Here is a 13,471-nt window from a genome sequence, read left to right on the forward strand (position 1 = left end):
AAACCAAAATAATGAAGTTGTGGGCCCCAAAATCAAATCAGAAAAAGATCAAATGACTTAGTTTCAGGAAATTCACAACATATGGCTGCCCCTCGCTGAGAGTTTTTCTTTCCCACTGTCGCCAAGTGTTTGCTCATAGGGGCTCATCTGATTGTTAGAGTTTCCTCTGTATTATTCAACCCAGTATCAGCAAAACGTGTAATAGACACACCGGTCCACCGTGTCCATGCTTTGCCTCTCCAAAATGTGAAAAAGACATGCACGCATGTTGCAGCACCAGCAGGGGGAGATAATATCTTTAAAGCCAAGAAATCAAAAAACATATAGAGTATATTTCAGGGTTCTTAATAGTCAGAAATGATTAAGTTAATATGTGTTTACATGTAAATGTGTCAATAATGTCAGTTTAAAGCTTTCGCATGATTATTATATTGTTTGCAACTTTTATTGTTTGCAACTTACTGCAACTTCTGCGTGTTTTTTCCCTTCGCGTTTTGGAGAGGAAAAGCGTGACATGGACACACTTTGTGGTGATATCAGGTCGTATTTTTGCCGGTCTTTACTTTGCAATTAAGAACGCTTTCAGGCGACTTTGTTTTGACGGTTTATAAATGAAATTCTATTCGTCCAATAACTTTTTGTGAGTTTATCTCTACAGTTGTCTTTCCTCACTTCACAAATAGTCAGATGACCCACTGTTTACCTTAAAGAAATGATTCATACAGCTTTAAAGCGTCTATGATTATTCACATGCATTATTTTCTCCCATATTTTCAGTTCTTAGGAAAAAACTGAAAATCTTTATAAAACGTGTTGGAATAAGTACAGCGAATGAAGAAGCAGTCTTACATATTCAGTGACTGTGGCATCTTTCTCCATAAACTGCACCACACAGTAGGCCAGCTGTAACGACAGAGAACACGGGGTTACGCACACACAAACTGTCACACTCACACCTACGCACTCTCTCTCTCTCTCTGGCGCTGTCAACGAGACAATGGGGAATTTAGCACTTATCCCTCAGGATTACACACTGCTAAAGATCGGAAAGACAAGTTTTCCAAATGTGCGCGAGTGCGCGTACGTGTGAGTGTGTGTCTGCAGCTACATCAGCTTTTGTCTCCTCTTATATTAGCGGCAATCATTTCCTATTATTCTGATATTGTGTGTGCATTTGTGTGTTTGCATATGTGTGTTCTGCGGTTGCCCCCTCCGCCCAGGCCGGTTGCCGTGGCGAGTGGGCACCGTGGCGACGGAGACTGTGTGTACGTGTGTTTACTTCGGAAGGAGTGATGTCACACACGCAAAGTCCCTTAAGGGCAATGTGAGATAGAGGTTAGACCTCTTGTCTCTCCCCCTCCGTCTATCCTTTGACTGGTTCCCAGTATTACACTAGTGGTTCATTTTATCTTCATAAGTTAGAGCCGAAGTGACTCAATTAAAAGTTTTTTGGGATTATACTGTCATATTATTGATGATGTTTTTAGATCTTTTTGTAGGACAGTTTTCTTCTTTGTTGTTCCTTCCTTTGCCACCTTGTTGAACTGCAGCATCATTGTCTGCCTCACTGTCTGAGCTTTCATCTCTTACAGATTTTTCTGTCTAATCTCCCTTTTTCTCCATACTGGCTATCTTTGTTGTTCATCTTCTTCTCTCCCTTCATCCAAGACTTTCCTATTGCTGCACCCGTGGCACAACATGTTTACAAAAATACAGTGTAAGAGGGAGTGGCGGCTAAAAAAGGAAGTGTTGAAAGCTGGAATATAAAGAAAGCAGGAGAAAAGAAGAGGATTAAAATAAAGTGGGCAAACTATTTAAAGCATTAGTGAGGCGTTTGAGAAACTTGGGGTAAATATGACATTGGATTCTGCTGTCGAGTCAAGGTTTGCGGTTGCATGAGGTCATTGTTAGGCAGGGATTATGTAGTAGACTTCTGTGGACCTTTGTAAAGATTTTACTGATATTGATTTGTCAGGGTGACAGGTCAAATTAAGCTCTATTTTTGGAGCTGAAGTCAGCTCTACTTGATAATGGAAATGCAAGGCAAGCCCTGCTTGCCCAAAAAAACCGAGCAAAAGACATGAATTAAAACCCAAGTGAGTGCTATCTCTGTCCTTGCATCTCAAACAATCTGTTCCATAAGCTTCTCTCATTGCCTGTTTGCACCATCTTTTAAATTACTGTCATCTTCTGGCCACAGTTGGCTAGTGTCTCTAAAAGCAGCTCTGCTTGCCCCTGGTTCCATTGAAATCTGTCTATTTCATGCGCATGCCTGTGTCCAGTTAGCAATGACTGGAACATGTCAAGCTAAGAGGCCTAAAACTTTTTCTGGTTGCACATGTGAGAATTAACTTATAGCATATCAGTTTTTTGCTCTTTAAATACAGTATTGGAATACAAATATTACAGCTAAATAAAGCCTATGACCAAATCATCTTTGTAGTGTCTCTATACTGTTTCCACACTTTGGAATTAAAGAAAATAAAAATACTGAAATCAGAGGAATGAGACCGTCCAAGAAGGTTGGTTCATAAAAATAAAGTTATTACTATCAAATAATGATAGACTTCAGTCACTTCAGTACATCTCACACTTCAGTATCCACAGTAACTGCTCAAAGCCTAACTATATGCTTAAGAAATGAAAATGTGTATATTTTTAAAATCTGAGCTGCAAACAGTAGTCCATGGACCTGCAGCCGAAAATAACAGCCATAAATCGCTAAGGAACACACTTTTTAATTACACTGGTGACACAGTTAATGACTGGTAATGGTTAAGGGGTTAGGAGAGCAGAGAACTCCATTTGTGTTCATGAATAATTTTGCCAGTGCACAAGTGAATAATAAAAAAGCCCCCGTACTGCATCCCTTGCTTCCCCATTTTATAATCAGATTCCGATCATAAACACTTGCCACCCTGGAAGTTCCTGTTCCTGTATATGAGTTTATATCTACTGCTGAAACACAATCCATTGTTGTTTTAACCCTTGTATGGTGTTCGGGTCTGTGAGACCCGTGTTCAGTTTTTTTCAAAAGAAAAATTAAACAATTAATTATTTTTTCACGTGTAAATGTGTTGTGTCTTTCCACTCACTCCACTTGATTATAACTGATTTATTTATAACATTTTATATAAAAGAAAAACGAGAAGCACATTAATTCATAAATGTGATCTAACAAAGGTAAAGGGAAAAAATTAACCATGTTTGCTGTTCATATGTCTTGTAATTGGGATGAAGTAAACATCTGTTGAGTAATTTAACATAAAATTGTTTGATAGTGTTAATTTGGAAAGCCAAAACTCTAGCGGGTCCACCAGACCCATGAACACTGGCTGAGTAACAAAAATACGAACACCACACAAGGGTTAAGAAGCTTGCAGCAGCCAAATAAGAGAAAAATTGTTTAGCAATGTTGTGTTTAATTTATGTTGAAGCAAATATATCTGCATTTAATGAAACATGTTTGTGTGAGACGATGTGGACATGTTACTGATGTTACTTGTGTTATTTTCATCAGACAGCCAAAGTCGTGAAGCTCAGTTTAAGCTGTGATTTTAAACTGGCCGTAGGTGTGAATGTGAGAGTGTGATTATCTGTCTGTGCTAGCCACACGATGGGCTGGTGACCTCCAGAGTGTAACCTGCTTCCACTCCCTATGATAGTTTCGAGAGACTCCAGCCCAGCCCCCTGTAACCCTAAGTGAGAGAAGCTGTTAGGAAAATGGATGGCTGAATAGATGATTAGCTTTACTGAACCCACACTGGGGCCACATACTCTAAGTCAGTGATATCAATACATTCAAATGTATTTCAGTGCTCATCTTCTAAGATGTTTAAACAGTTTGCTGTGATATCATATTTTGATACCGGCATCCAGAACTAGGTCAGTCCTGAACAGCCACACCTACTGAGTACAAAACTGCCATCCACAAGACCCTGCTTCTCCCGTGACCCTGTCAAACCGAGTGTGTGTGAGTGTGTGAATAATTTATGTGTGTGAACCACAGGGAGAGGAGAGATGGGGAGAAATGTAGGGCACAGTGATGCTGAGACCCAGAATACACACAGACACACATTTTGTGGGGAACAAACTGTATCTTCTGCATAAGCAAACAAAGTATGGCACAAATAAAATGCACAGGCGTGCACAAACACAATAGACTGGCAGCCATCTGTGTCACCAAGTATTATAATAACCCAGACACACATACTCGTACACAAACACCAAAAAAAATCAAAGGCACTCACACACGAATGTAACTCAGATGTGAGTGCGTCTCTCAGCGGCACTATCTGTGACTCAACCCTGCCTCCTAGTGGTACATTTGACACATTGCTAAAATGTCTAAGTATTACCAGGAACAATTTTAGACACATTAAGCTCATTTACTTCTTCTTGGGTTCATACATATATTCAAGCCAGATGTTTGTTTAGATGTTTTTAAGTGCAGGAGACCAATCAGACAATGGTCATGGTGACAGGTAGAGTTTAGGATAGCCGATTAAAGTGTCTGTCAAGAATAAAAGCAACAAGCTTGCTTCTACCTGGAGATCTTTTTCTATATATTTAGTTTACAAAGACATGAATATAAAACTGTGCAAAAGTCTTGAGCTACCCTTCATTTTTTATATGTTATTTTATTCAAACCAGTTGAAACACAAATAGAAAGAAATACAGTATATCAGGCAAAAACAGAGTTTGTGCAATTCTAAAAAGTTTAAAAGTTAATTTTTGGTATGACCACCTTGATTGTTAAACACTTACTTGTGAGGTAAGCTTTCTTGTAATAATTTCTTTAAGTAGTCTTAAGGAATAATTCTCCAGTTTTCCTGAAGGGGACTGAAAGATCTGTTCTGTTCTCTGTCAAGATGATCTCACACTGCTCTATGTTGATGTCTGGGCTCTGGGGAGGCCAATCCACGACTGACGGTGCTTCACTACTCATAACATTAGTCGTCTCCATCCTTTTCTCTCCCCACACGCCACTGCCATTCTTGTTCATAGCCTGGTCACTTCCCGGATCGACTACTGCCACTCTCTTCTTTTTGGTCTTAGTCAAAAATCTCTCCATAAGCTTCAACGTGACCTGAACTCTGCTGCCCATATTATCACCAGGACCCCTTCTATGCACCACATCACCCGTGTTCTGCAGCAGCTTCATTGGCTTCCGGTTAAATACCGCATCAATTTCAAGATACTTTTGTATACATTCATTCAGATCACCATTCCCGCTCGGTGTCTCTCTTTCCATCCCTTCCCCTCGGCTACCTACCACGGGGCGCAGGGCTTTCTGTCGCTCTGCCCCCCGCCTTTGGAACTCCCTTCCTCCTGAGATGAGAAACATCGCTTCCCTTTCTCTTTTTAAGGCCAGACTCAAAACTCACCTGTTCACAAAAGCCTATTCCACATAAGCTTTTCCATCCTGCTATTTTAATTTATTTTATTTAATTGCTCCATGTTTTATCCTTATAAATTTGTAAATTGTTATGTTTGTTGTTGTTGTTGCTTGTCTCTATTCTGCTGTGTACAGTGTCCTTGAATGTTTTGAAAGGTGCTTTATTAAATAAAATGTATTATTACTGTGTTTTTTCTGTCCAAGTAGGTTTTTTCACTGCATGGGGAGTTTGTTTGAGATCACTGTCAGGCTGAATAATTAAGTCTTTTTCAATCACCCACTTTCCAGATGGCATTGCATGGTGCCTCTAAATCTGACAGAACTTTTCTATGTTCATAATTTGATCAGTTTTGACAAGTTTTCCAATACTCCTGACTTAAATGCAGCCCCAAACCACGACAGAGCCTCCATCATGTTTTACAGATAGCTATATCTCTCAGGTCCTGTGCGAGGTCTTTACTTTTTTGCTAATTTTATCTTAAGACATGAATTTTATACACTGCTCATCTACTATAAATAGTTTTCAGGCCTGCCACTTCTTCTTTTCCCCACGACTTACCCACTTCCTCAATTTTTCCCAAGATATACTCTTCGGGAATCACCTCGATGGTGAAAAAATGCTATTTTTTGCATGTCAAACTGGGTTATCTGTGTGAGTTTTCATAGATTCAGCTCAAGAAATGGGAGCAAATTATGTGTTTTACGAAAGGCTGCTAGTACCAGAATCAGAGTACTTTATTAATCCCAGAGGAAATGATGTGGTCACATTTGCTCCAAGACAGTAAGAACAGTAACTAACTAAACTAAATTAATTAATACAATATATTAAGAAGTTACAAAATATAACAAAATAGCTCTAATTATAAATATCCCAGTATATTACAGTAACAAAGTATCTAAAGAATCCTCTAAAATGGACTGAAACTGAGTGAAGGCAGGTATTTTTGCTTGAAAATGTAACAAATACAAGCAAAATACACATAAGGACACAGGAAAGTACGGCTGCAAGGAACATCAGTCATTCAAACACATACTCTCCTCTTCATTCGGATGTAATTAGGGCATCAAACGACATCAAAAAATGTGACTGCATTCGTGGTGATAAATAGGTGTCGAAAACTGTTTCCCATGGTACATAAAATCAAAAGAAGCTGACGACAGGGCCGAGCTTTGTTAAAGAGTCTAACGTTAAAGCACAAATATAAACTGGTAGTGAGGGTAGGATAGTCACCGACCTGCGCGTGGAAGATGGAAAGGGACTTTGCCGTGTGTAGCGGGATGAGGACCCGAACCAGGAACTGCTTATGTTCAGACTTCAGCGGCAGGGCGAAGCCGTTTATGATGCTGGAACAGAGGAGATGAGAAGGCAGTTAAAAGTGACCGTCGTTTCTCGGGGGTATGTGGGGGTTTTTTTTATGACAAAAAGCACATGTACGCCTTTTACTTAAGTCATCCTGTTTAAAAATCAGCACCACGACCCTCCAACTTTAAGGCCACCTGTCCAAAAACATCCCGGTCACCTGTTACCAAACGCGATCTTCTAACGAACACGTTTCAATCAATGAATGGTGCGAATGGTAATATTTATTTACACCACAGCATCATGTGTTGCTTCAAAAAAGAAAAAACCCTCCTCTGAGTCACACATGTGTACGCCTGTGCATTCATCTGTGCTCTCAGACTCTATTTTCGTACTGTGTCCGTTTCCGAGTGACTGGACGAGCGCGTGGTCTGCTCTGTTCACAGCTGCACCGGCTGCCCACAGAGAGAAAAGTATGAGCAGCAGAAGAGTGGGAACTAAACTTGGAAAGTGCGACGCTCATTTAGCTGTAAAACGAGCCGCCCGTCAGTTTTTTTCACGGGCGATTCATGTGTTTGTCTGCATCAGTCCGTCCGTCTGTCTTCATTTCTAATAGCGCTGTTGTCAGTTTAACAGAGGAGTCCTTCAGTAATATCTCCCTCCTGCTGTTCCTCTAATCTGTCTCTCTGCTTCCTTTCTCGCCCTCTTTCTGAACGCCTCCCCGTCTCCTCTATCTATGCACCGCATCCTCTCTCACCCATCTCTCTCCCGCACTCTCCATGTGTGGGAGGAGCTATAAATACCTCTGTTACCACCAACATGAATACAAACCTCTCTCTCCTCTCCTGCTCCCTCCTTCCTCCACTTCTGACTCACTGTTCACTCACTCGTCCCCTCTCCGGCTCCATCTATCCCTCCATTCCTCCTTTTTCCCTCACCTTGGACTCGTCCTCTCCCTCGCCTTCCTTGAGCCGCCACTTGTTTCCGAGATCGCCTCACTATTGTTAAGAGCTGAAAAGTTACTGTTGGTCTCTTATGGCAGGAAAAAAAACACTCTCAGTCTGGATACATCCTTCTTTTTAACTCCTAAGTATAACATCAGACAAGGAAAGACAAACACACAGGGCAGAGGCTAGACTCCATTAGCCGAAATTCCCCTGAGAGGGATTAATATTTATTGTTTCTGATACTGATTTGTTTGCGTTCTTATTGCTTATTACTTCTTTGGGTTGTTGTCTTAGTCTTTCCATTTCTAAATTATCATTAGCACATCTGTTTATCTGCTCTGGCTACAGACTTAAAACACGGATGCAGCTTCACAGCGAGGCTTCACTATCCGACATCAAGAAGCTGATGTCAATCAGAATCAGAATCAGAATCAGAATACTTTATTGATCCCTGGGGGAAATTATTTTTTGTTACAGTGCTCCATTTTAAACCAACATTAAGACAAGACAGACAATACACTAACTAAGAATAGTACAATATATACATATATATACATACATACATACATAAGTCACTCATAAATAAATAGTTGGAAAAGAAACATGTGTAGCTGTAGCAGCAAACAGTGTGTTAAGTGGATGCGTTGTACAGGGAGATGGCCACAGGCAGGAATGATTTCCTGTGTCGTTCAGTGGTGCTTTTCGGTAATCTCAGTCTCTCACTGAACGAGCTCCTGTGACTGACCAACATGTCATGGAGTGGGTGGGAGGTGTTATCCAACATTGTCTTTATCTTGGACAGCATCCGCCTCTCCGACACCACCTTGAGGGAGTCCAGCTCCATCCCCACAACATTGCTGGCCTTACGGATTAGTTTATTAAGTCTGTTGGCATCTGCGACCCTCAGCCTGCTCCCCCAGCATGCAACAGCATAGAGGATCGCACTGGCCACAACAGACTCATAGAAAATCCTGAGCATTTTCTGGCAGATGTTGAAGGACCTCAGTCGCCTCAAAAAATAGAGACGACTCTGGCCCTTCCTGTAAAGTGCTGTGGTGTTTTTAGCCCAGTCCAGTTTATTGTCAATGTGTACTCCAAGGTATTTATAGTCCTCCACAATGTCAACACTGACCCCCTGGATTGAAACAGGGGTCAAGTGTTTCCTGGTCTTCCTGAAGTCCACGATCAGTTCCTTGGTCTTTGCCACGTTGAGCTGCAGATGATTCTGCTCACACCACGTGACAAAGGAGTCGACCACAGCCCGGTACTCTGTCTCATCATCCCTGCTGATGCATCCAACCACCGCAGAGTCATCAGAAAACTTCTGAAGATGGCAGGTCTCTGTGCAGTGGCTGAAGTCTGTGGTGTAGAGGGTGAAGAGGAAGGGGGAGAGGACAGTCCCCTGTGGTGCCCCTGTGTTGCTGATCACCTTGTCAGACACACACTGTGGGAGACGTACATATTGTGGTCTTCCTGTCAGGTAATCAACAATCCAGGACACCAGAGAAGCATCCACCTGCATCGCTGCTAACTTATCACCCAGGAGGGTCGGCCTGATGGTGTTGAAAGCACTGGAAAAGTCAAAAAACATGACCCTCACAGTGCTCGCCGGCTGGTCCAGATGGGTGTAGACACGATTGAGCAGGTAGATGATGGCGTCCTCAGTTCCGAGACGAGGCTGATAAGCGAACTGAAGGGGATCCAGGTGTGGTCTTACTATGGGTCGCAGCTGGTCCAGGATGAGCCTTTCCAGGGTCTTCATGATGTGGGAGGTCAATGCCACGGGCCTGTAATCCTGGGGGCCATGTGCATCTTTTACTCCCTGTCTGTGACTTTAAACTTGTGCCTTTGTGGGTTTCTCTGCCTTAGACTTACTAGAGTGCCCTTGTTAGCATAACAAGACCATTAGGCTACCGCTATATAGCCTGCTAAAAAGCTAGGTTGTTATGTAGCTTTAGATTATATGTCAGCATCAAACCAGAACATCAGTAGCATTGCAACTCATCAGCTCACAGGTTACTTCACAACAGTTTGAGTGAAGACTCATTATGCGATGACTGTTTGCAAGGATGCTGTTCTTTTGCACTGTAGACAGATGGGCGCCTTGCCATCACATTAGCTCATCTGTACTTTAGCCGGATGAGCTAAAAACATTAAGCTAACTTAATTCAGACTTTTCTCTGGAGTCTGTTCTGTTTTAAAATGGCTTTCATGGCTACAGAAGAGGATTATGGTCAGAATTCCCCCAAATATTTTTTTCAGTGGCCCTAATCCTCATCAGTGCAAAATTGATATAATGCTAAGTACTCATCTAAGCTACTAAGCATCTAAGCTAATCTACTGGAAGCAGTACATCTACTTAAATCCAGAACTATTTTTGTGTCTCCTGCAGATAACAAATTTAGGGTTTTTTTGAGTGAAAGCAATATGACTGGAAATGTTTATTTGTTGCTAGCCAACAATACTAACAGTAGCTCTTTCTTTGGTGCTAATTCTAAAGTTACATCCCCTTCAGCTAATTAACAACAGAGCAATAAATAGATGTATGCAAATAAATAAAACAGCTAGAACTAATATCTGCAAATATGTAAACATGTGGATAAAATATTATTACTATATTATTGCTATTATTATTATTATTGTACACTGAACAGTCTTACAGGAGCTGGTATAAAGGACCTCCAGAGGTACTCAGTCTTGCACCTTGGTGCAATCAGTCTTTGACAGAAGGTGCTACTGTGCTATTACTCTATAACTACCAGCGCATGGAGTGGGTGTTGATCATAACTGATTTGAGAGCATTCTTCTCATGGCCACCTGCTGGACTGTCTCAAGATCAGAACCGACCACTGAGCCGGCTTTCTCGATAAGTTTGTCTACTCTGCCCCTGTCACAGGGGAAAGGTGTCCGCACCAGCAGACCACAGTCCACAGCAAAAACAGAGCACTGGCCACCCCTGTATGACACTTTGTCCAAAAGACTGGGGAGATGTCGCTTGACCTTAGTCTCCTTAGGAAATAAAGTCTATTGCTAAATATTATTGCTTAGAATATCAAATGTAACCATAACGGGTCCACAGGTGTTGATAAAGAGGCTTTTTTCCCCCATCTTGGACAAAGCCAGGCTATCGCTTTCTCCTTAACCTAGTCTGATATGCTAGGCTAACCACAAGCTCAGCAGCTACCACGAAGACACGGTGTTGATAGTAGTTTTTTATATCTCACAATGACAGCATGCACATTTCACTGATTCGTCCATTCTTGCTCCTGGTTGTTTACATGTGAGGCTCAACATAAGAAACGCGTGTTTGTTTATCAGTTTGCCTTTCTTCTTCGCTGCTTCTTCATTTCTGTCTTCCTCATATTTTCCCTCACAAAAGAAGGCAAGAAATTAAACAAACCTGTGAGTCATATTTCGTTTATATCTTTAACCCCCACCTCCTCCCGCTTCTCTCCTTTCTGCACCATCGCCCACCTCACCCCTTTACTCATTCCCCTCCCTTGCTTACTCTCATTTCCCTTGCCGTCACCCTGGGTTGTCTTTACTTGATAAGAAAGAAGGAAAAATAAAAATGCATATTGTTTTATGTGCCGTGCAGATGCAGCAGCGGCTGTGCTTTGTAACCAGTTTTTGGTGCCGGCTGTCTCATAAACAGGAACAGCTGGCAAGTATAGAGTATATGTGTGTGTGTGCAGCACAGCAGCAGCGTATAGTTCAAACGTGTGCTTTTGCAGACAAACCTGCCGAGGATTTCCAACAGTTCCGCAACTCCATTGAAGTGCTCAGTTTCATATATGAACCTGAAGGTCAGAGACAGGACACACACAGGCAAAAGCACTATTAAATCAAGCTACAGCTGATAGTTAAACAACACTAAAAACAGGAATTAGATAAACATTAAATAAACAGTTTTATCTTCCTGTAAAATGACCTGTGCGTGCATGAAAGTTGCTAGTATTCACAAATTTCCTATCAAACCATGTCTGAAGCACACCTCCGTGACATTCACAGTTGAATGTGAAGTTTATACACATTTTAGCTGAAACTACATTCAGCAAAAGGAAAAAATGAAAAGCAAGAAGCGCCTTCACTGAGGCAGCTCACTCTCTGGGCAGTATCACTATTTAAAAGAAAAGTATTGCATTTTGTTTTCTTTGTTCTCTTTTAACATAGTTTTTAACGTACTTTAAAAAGTTTGTAGTGCAGAAAAAAGAAGAGCAAAGTGCAGGCTTGTTAAACCTATTTTAATATTTTCAATTCAATTTTATTTTGTTTTATTTATATCGCACAAAATCACAACAGCAGTCACCTCAAAGCACTTTATATTGTAAGGTAAAGACCCTACAATGATACAGAAACACTGGTGACAGTGGGAATGACAAACTCCCTTTTAACAGGAAGAAGCCTTTGGGACAACCAGCCATCTGCCATGACTAGTTAGGTTTGAGGGACACAAGACAAAAGACATGAAAATACTTCAAATAATTTTGAGTATAATAATGTTTTTGTTATAGTTACATTTTATAATTAAAGATTATTATATTTATACTGTCTTAAAAACCCATCCTGGGGAATCTTGAAAGAAAGGCTCATATAACAGTATCATTCAGTATCAAATGTTACCAACACAAACAAAGGCAGTAGAATTTAAAACATAGTTTTAATGGTAAAAGACATTCTATGAAGTAATTTACTGTTTAGAATGACCACATATCATTTCCTGTATACCTATATGATGCCAGTACAAACAACGGCAATAAGAAACATATTTTTAAATAGCTCTGTAGAGCGTTATTATCGCTTTGACTTTAAGATCAATCGATCGACCTTGAAGGACAGGTCAGAGAGGTCATGTGTGACGTGATGTTTTAAATGTTTCCACAGTACTTTCTATGTGTCGACAATCAACATCACACTTGTAAGAATCATAGTTTCCAAGTCTTACATCTTTTTGTCAATTTTGAACCAATATAATCTTCTATAATCATCTTCACGACTGATTGATCAATCTGTGATTTAGGACACATGTAGGATGAACATTCAGTGAGCTGAACACATTCATGTTGTGTTTGTAGGAGAAAGAATACAACTGATTAAAGATTAAAGCTAGATTTGACCTTTTTGCTACAACACTAGTTACATTAACAGTCCTGTTTTCACTCTTAATAATTTCCTTTATAAACTAGAAGTTCTAGTACAACAAAAATACCAAGCAGACACTACAATGAACTGCTGCAGGATCCAAAAGATCTTTTCGTTTCTTTCTGAATTAACACAGCATGCAAACCCCTGTAAGGGCTTGGCAAAGTAGAGCCAAACCAATAAACCAAGTTTGTTCTTGCAGAAGAGCAATAGCTCCTTTGGAGCTCAGGCTATAACCTCAATTAGAGATACAAAGAGCCAGCATTTGACAAGTATTCTCACAAGGTGCACGCTGGTTTAAGTACTAACTCTGAGGTCATTTTGTGGCTGTAGCATAATTATCATTTATGCAGGATAGATGCACAAAACGTGGTTTCTGAGCCCACTCCCCTTCCTGCTCATCGTCTTTGACTGTCATGTGATGTTGAATTATTCGTTTTTAAATCATGAGCATGGGTTGGATGGAGGTTTGGTGTAGCTTGTACCTGAGGAAGATGTTGTTGATCTGTTTGCGGATGTAGGCTCGGAGGCCCAGCAGTTTTCCGTAGACGCGGTGCAGGATGGTCTTTAGGTACTCCCTCTCCCTCGGGTCCTCGCTGTCAAACAACTCCAGGAGCTACTCACACACACACACACACACACACATTTGCTATGAATGAAAGTCTGTACCTGTGAGTACTGCGC

The 13,471-nt window shown here is 41.0% G+C and overlaps 1 protein-coding gene across 1 annotated transcript in view; it reads right to left on the minus strand.

Moving 5' to 3' along the window:
* ppp2r5b (protein phosphatase 2, regulatory subunit B', beta) overlaps positions 1–13,471 on the minus strand; it is a 53,003-nt gene that overhangs the window by 7,333 nt on the left and 32,199 nt on the right. Inside the window, exons 5-8 of the mRNA XM_004554336.5 lie at positions 13,273–13,403; positions 11,386–11,445; positions 6,634–6,742; positions 850–903 (exon numbers count right to left, since the gene is read on the minus strand). Of these exons, the coding sequence (XP_004554393.1) occupies positions 850–903; positions 6,634–6,742; positions 11,386–11,445; positions 13,273–13,403 (354 nt within the window). The remainder of the gene's footprint in view (positions 1–849; positions 904–6,633; positions 6,743–11,385; positions 11,446–13,272; positions 13,404–13,471) is intronic.

This window comes from Maylandia zebra, linkage group LG3, assembly GCF_041146795.1.
Source record: "Maylandia zebra isolate NMK-2024a linkage group LG3, Mzebra_GT3a, whole genome shotgun sequence".
In the NCBI taxonomy this organism is placed as follows: domain Eukaryota; kingdom Metazoa; phylum Chordata; class Actinopteri; order Cichliformes; family Cichlidae; genus Maylandia; species Maylandia zebra.